The 6,582-nt window shown below is 51.6% G+C and overlaps 1 protein-coding gene across 2 annotated transcripts in view; it reads right to left on the bottom strand.

Annotated features, from left to right (window-relative positions):
* The window catches only part of WDR73 (WD repeat domain 73), a 6,233-nt gene extending 5,898 nt beyond the window's left edge, over positions 1-335 (bottom strand). The window contains exons 1-2 of one of the 2 annotated variants that reach the window (XM_006035683.3): positions 182-327; positions 15-82 (exon numbers count right to left, since the gene is read on the bottom strand). In XM_006035683.3, coding sequence (XP_006035745.1) covers positions 15-82; positions 182-258 — 145 coding nt within the window. In that variant the 5' untranslated portion in view covers positions 259-327. Of the gene's footprint in view, positions 1-14; positions 83-181 lie in introns of both variants that reach the window. The other variant, XM_025191881.1, reaches the window with a different exon arrangement.
* Positions 336-6,582: the final 6,247 nt, after the last annotated feature.

Genomic DNA, 6,582 nt, shown 5'->3' on the forward strand with positions numbered 1-6,582 from the left:
CTGCCCGGGCTCACTCGGGCCGCGGCTCCACTCGAGGACGCGCGTGGGTTCCTGCAGGTCGAACATGTGCAGATCCTCGTACCTGGGGGGGAGGGGCGGGGCAGGCGCGTCACGTGGGGGAAGGAGAGGGGGCCCAGTCCAACCCCCGGCCCCGCCCACGCTCACGCACACGCCCACTCACAGCCCGAGCGAGTCCAGCACCCAGTCCTCCTCCTCCTCCTCCTTTTCCTCCTGTTGCCGCTCCGTGGGCGCCGCCATGTCTCCCTCGCGTCACTTCCGGGACACTCTGCCCTTCCCACTCACGTGGTCGCCCAAACCCGGAAGCAGAGGGGCGGGGACGGTGTGGCCTCAAGCAGCCGGGTGCGCATGCGGAGGAAGGAGTCTTGGGGCGCGTACGCCAGCTGCAGGATGCGCATGCGCGCGTGGAGGAGACGGAGGCGAATGCTACTGCTGCGCGGAGGACAAGGCGGGCGCTTCTCCCCCTACCCGTTCTGAATCCAGCGGGTGCGCATGCGCGCCAGGAGGAAGCGGCAGCTGCTTCTGTTTCCTCCCTGCGAAAGCCGCCCTGTGCGCATGCGCAGCATCCCCTCCCTAAACTGGATAAGAGTACACGCGCTATACTTTTCTGCAGCGAGGCTCTCCCCATGTGCAATAAGCAGATAAGCCAGGAGACTACATAAGGTCTCTTTTTGCACCAGAAGACTTTCTACCATGGTTATATTGGTTTCATACCTTCCAAAAAAAAGAAAAGAAAAAGGAACAGCTATTGGCATGCGTTGATGCAATGTGCTTCTAGCCCCTTGGGTAGCCAAAAATGAATGTTGTCCGCCGCTTGGGTTCCCTTGAGGCTGGCTGTGAACTTCACAGTGGTTTCTAGCACGGCATCCACGTCCTTGTCGGCACATTTCTTGAAGTCCTTTCCCAGAAAGTCCTGCCTGAACCTTTGTCAGTACTCGCACGGATGGTCGGGATGCAGAATGACGAAGAAAGCCCTGCACTCAAGAGCTTGTCTAACTAGTTGTTAACTTTTGTTGGATTAGCTGTACGGTTGGAATAAAGATGATAAAAGATCATAGAAAACGAAGGTGGGAGGGACCTCCGGAGGTCACATCCAGTGCAAGCCCCTGCTCCAAGCAGGACCAGCCCCAACTGCATCATCCCAGCCTAGACTTTGTCTAGCCGGGTCTTCAAAACCTCCAAGGATGGAGAGTCCTCCACCTCCCTGGTGCTCCAGTGCTTCACCGCCCTGCTCATGAGAAAGTTTTTCCTGGTATCCAAGCTCAACTTCCCTTGCTACAGCTCGAGCCCATTGCTCCTTGTCCTGTCATCTGCCCCAACTGAGACCAGCCCAGCTCCAACCTCTTTGCAGCCCCCCTGCAGGGAGGTGAAGGCTGCTATGCAATCCCCCTTGGTCTTCCCTTCTGCAGACTAAATCAGCCTATTCCCTCCTCTCCTCACCAGTCCTGTCCCCCAGCCCCCAACCATTTTCATCACCCTCCGCTGGACTCTCTCCAATGTGTCCACATCCTTTCTGGAGTGGGGGGCCCACAGCTGGACACAGGATTCCAGATGTGGCCTCCCCAGTGCCGAATAGAGGGGAAGAATCACTGCCCTCCATCTGCTGGCAACGCTCTGACCAGTGCAACCCCTCAGCCCGCTCCAGACCCGAGCTGCCTTCCAGTTGTTACCTCGGGCAACGAATGAGTCTGCGAACGAGTCTCATGAAAAGATGATGATATCATCAATATAAGATGATGCATAATCTTGATGAGGAGCTAACATCTTATCCATCAAACGTTGGAAAGCCGTTGCCACTCCATGGAGGCTGAGTGGCGTACTCTTAAATTGAAATATACCCCACGGGGTCCCGAAAGCTGTTTTCTTGTTGTCCCTAGCATTCATGGTTATTTGCCAGTAACCTTTTGTCAAATCTAGTATCACTATATATTTGGCCTGGCCGATTTTTTCCAGCATTTCTTCTACTTGAGGCATGGGAAAAGTATCAGAAGTTGCTACCTCATTAACCTTTCTAAAACCTACACGTGCCCTGATAGTGCCGTCTAGCTTTGGGACTATCACTAGTGGACTTCTCCATGGACTCTTTGACTCTTCCATAATATCTGCCTCCAACATCTGTGCGATTTCCTGTTTCACGGCTCTCCATAAGTGCTGTGGTAATCTTCTGCAATGATCTCTGCCGATATACCCCTGGGGTATCCTGATACCATGCTCTACGCCCTTGGCTCTACTGGGTTTTTCTCTAAATACGTCGGGAAATTTGGATATCAGCCGTTCTAGTTCTTCCTTCTGTCTAGTGGACAGTTTCTCTTCTATCTATGGGTCTCCTGTTATGAAGTCCAATTTTCTAGGATCTCCTATATCAGGGGCAGGCAATTATTTCAGGCGGAGGGCCGCTTACCGAGTTTTGGCAAACTGTTGAGGGCCGCATTTCCCTCTCTGGCACAGGGAAGCAGGAACAGAGGTTAGGCAGAGGTTTCTGGTTGGGAGGGCAGGGCTGGGCAGACTTTGCTGCTGGGTCCTGCCACTAGCTTCCTCTGGGTCCTACTGCCCCTGGCTCTTGTCATTTTTGACAGGCAGCTAGGAACAAATAAATATTAATTTTCTAAATTTGTAGGGGCCCCACAGGCTAGATAGAATCGCCTGACGGGCCAGATCCGGCCCCCAGGCCGTATTTTGCCCACCCGTGGCCTCTATGATCTAGATCTCCTATTGCTCCTTGCATCAACCATGCTTCCCTGTCATTCCACTTCTTCAGCATGTAAATGCGGTCATTTTGTTTCCTCTTAATGGGTCTTGTTCTTTGTACCTCATAATTTACAGGTCCCAACTTCCTAGTCACCTGGGAAGGGCCTTGCTACCTTCACAACACTTTATGGCTGCTATCTGGCAGCAACACCGAAACCCAATCTCCTGCCTTCATATCTCTCTCTTTGGTATGGGAGTTGCAATTTTGTTTTTGTCTCTGCTGGCTAAGTCCTAGGTTTTCGTGCGCTACTTCTTGTGCCCTCTCCAACCGTTTCTGAAGCTCTCGCACAAACCGGGGTTGTCTCCCTTCCTCTGGTGACCCTACGGACCACCCCTCACAAATAACAATGAACAACCCTCTCAGTTTGTGTCCACAAACTAGTTTGAATGGGGTACACCTCATGGACGCTTGGGGAGCCTCTTTGACTGCAAACAATAACGGGGGTAGTATAGACTCCCATTTCCGTGGGTCACCCTGAATGCAGGTCTTCTGCAAGCATACCCTTCAACGTCCGGGTGAACCTCTCTACTAGTTCATCAGTTTGGGGGTGGTATATGGAGGTTTTGAGCTGTTTTATCTTCAAAATTTTACACACCCCTCCTAACACTCCCAACATAAATGTCTTCCTTGGTCTGTTAAAATCTCTTGGGCAATCCCCACTCTCGTAACCCACTCTATCAACTCCTCTGCTATCTTAGGCGTTGTAATATTCTTTAAAGGTATTGTGTCTGGGAATCTCGTAGCGTAATCTTCCATCATTAGCACATACTGGTATCCCGCGTTACCCCTTGGGAATGGTCCCGCAATATCCAAAGCTATTCTTTCAAATGGATGAGCTGCCTGGGGTATTGGTATTAACAGGACGTTTGCGGGTTTATAACTGGACACTTTTTAGCATATCAGGCACTCCTTACAGTATTTTTTCCACAATCTTGTAGAGGTCTGGCCAAAAAACCCTTTGTTTCAACTGGGCTTCTGCTTTATCTCGGCCCAAATGTCCTCCCATTGGTAATGTGCGAGCAATTTTTAACAATGGTAACCAGTACTGTCTAGGCACCAGGATTTGAGCTGCTTCCTCTCCTCCCCTGCCTTTATCTATCTGGTGCAGTATCCCGTTTCTTACCTTGAAACGAGGGGTCATCTCCCCCAGCTCAGGTTTGAGCACCTCTTCCTCTCTCTTGGCTAGGTTTTCTTCCAAGATGTTTTGGGACAATGACTCCTGTTTTTGGTATTCTCTAAAATGTCCCTTCCCTATAATATCTTCAAGATCTAGTCCTTCCTCCTCTCCTTCTTCTGGCTCTTCCTCCTCCTCTATCTGTTTTACATAATCTCAGATACTTATTTCTCCCATGGCTTTTGCGACCACTTTTTGCAAGTAAGGCCAGTCTGTACCTAAAAGCATAGGGCAGGGCAGGGACTCAGCTAATCTTATCGCAATTTCTTCCATTTGGTTTAATACTGTCATATTTACCTTTTCCTGTGATATGTGTACGGGGCCCCATGTATACAGACCATACTGACCAGTGTTGTTAATTCTCCCATGTCTGGTGTCACTAGATCTGACCTCAGCATGGGGACAGCGGGTATCAACGACAGCAGGTGCAATTATGTCTCCTATTTTTACCTCGACTATGAGTTTGGCCTTGCACCACATGTGTTTCCCGAAACTGCAGTCCATCTGCTCTTCATGGGGAAACTCGTGGACCCCTTTGCTTACCCCTTTCTTGTTATAGTATCTCACTATGTGCCCTTTTTCTCCACACCTAAAACAAATCACCTCTCTTGAATCCCTCCAGATGTTTAAAAACTGCTATTATGTCTTCTCTTAAGTCCCTTTTCGGTTAGCTGAACATGCCTATTTCCTTCCATGTCTCCTCATATGACTTGCCTTCAAAGTCCTTTATCATTTTTGGCATCTGCCTCTGGACCGTCTTTAAATTCTCTAAAGTATGGGGCCCAAAACTACATGCAAGTACTCCCGATGAGGCCTAGCCAGTGCCAAGTAGAGAGGCACTATCACCTCTGGTGTCTTGCACCTAACACTTCTGTTGATGCAGCCTAAAACCATGTTGAGTCTGAATCAACTGTCCAGGAGCTTGTGGCCATTACTCCTGGTTCTCCCCTCGGGTGCCCTGGTGAACAGTTGCTCATCGATCCCTCCCCGGCTGAACAGTTGCTCACCGAGCCTTTGATGTACGCCCCTAGTGTAGCAGGTAAGCTGCTACCAGGTCCCTTCTCAGCCTCCTTTTCCTCAGGCTGAAGAGTCCCAAATCCTCAGCCTTTCCTTGTATAGCTTGGCTTTCTGATCATACGGGTGGCTCTTCTCTGGACTCTCTCAAGCTTGCCCACGTCCTTGTTAAAATGCAGCACGCAGAACTGGACGCAGTCCTCCAGCTGCGGTCTCGCCAGTGCTGAGCACAGCGGGAGAATCACCTCCTTGGTTTTGCTGGAGATGCATCGATTGATGCATGCCAGAGTATTACCTACCTTACTGGCTACAGCATCGCACCACCGGCTCATATTCATCCTGTGGTCTATTATTACCCCCAGATCCTTTTCATTCGTGGTGCTGGTCGGTTTGGTGCCACCAGGCCTGTAGGTGTGTTGGGGGTTGTCCGTCCCGAGGTGCAGCACTTTACATTTCTCAACATTGAACTTCATCAGGTTCTGATCGGCCCAACTTGCCAGCCTGTCTAGGTCTGCTTGTATCTGTAGCCCATCTTCAAGCGTGACCACATTACCCCATAGCTTGGTGTCGTCCGCGAACTTGGCCAGGGAGTTCCTCACCCCCACATCCAAATCGTTAATAAAGATGTTGAAAAGTACTGGACCGAGCACCAACCCCTGTGGGACACTGCTGCCCACTTCTTGCTAGGACGACACAGATCCGTTCACTACGACTCTCTGGATCCTGTCCCACAGCCAGTTTCTCACCCATCTGACTGTCAGAGTTAAGCCCACAATCCTCCAGTTTTCTCACAAGGACATTGTGGGATCCCAGATCAAAGGCCGTTTGCAGGACAATGTCAACCTGCTCTGTCATGTCCAGGTGGCGAGTTACCCGGTTGCAGAAGGAGATGAGGTTGGTAAGGCAAGACCTGCCCGTGACGGAGCCGTGCTGGCTGTCGTTCATAGTCTTTCCTTCTGCAAGCTTATCGCAGATAGACTCCTTGATGAACTTTTCTAGGATTTTCCCTAGGATGGAAGTTAGGTTGATTGGCTTATAGTTACTCGGGTCCTCCCTCCTGCCCTTTTTGTGGATGGGCACGACATTGGCCCTCGTCCAGTCCTCAGGGACTTCTCCAGAGTGCCACAAGTTGTGGAAGAGTTTTGCCAGGGACTCTGCAATGACTTCGGCCAGCTCCTTCAGCACTCTCGGATGAAGATCATTCAGTCCTGCTGACTTGTATACCCCCGTCTGACCCTGAGCCTGCGGGCCAACAAGAGCGTCTCCAGGGGCCTTGAGGGCCTGTGGGACAACACTGGTGGGGTGGTACATGGCCAAAGGAGCATGGATGACGACAGGGCCCCTTCCCCTGGGGGGAACCATGGCTGACCCAGAGACCAGTTTGGGGGTGAGGGTAGGACCTCCAACAGCCGTGGAGGCACCACTCGGGATCGGGCCCCTCCGACCTCTCCACCTCCCTTGCAAACAGCCGGACATGGCTCTTTCTTGTGGAGCTGTCGCAAGAGACCATAGGTAATCCCAAGTCTCCCGGAGGGCACTGCCTGGGGTGGGCACAGCCTGGAGGAGGGAGCCCATGTCAGCCAGGGAGGTAAAGCCGTGGCCTGGATGGATCTCCCGCCTTTATGGG

Source organism: Alligator sinensis, unplaced genomic scaffold (genome assembly GCF_000455745.1).
Source record: "Alligator sinensis unplaced genomic scaffold, ASM45574v1 scaffold1931_1, whole genome shotgun sequence".
In the NCBI taxonomy this organism is placed as follows: domain Eukaryota; kingdom Metazoa; phylum Chordata; order Crocodylia; family Alligatoridae; genus Alligator; species Alligator sinensis.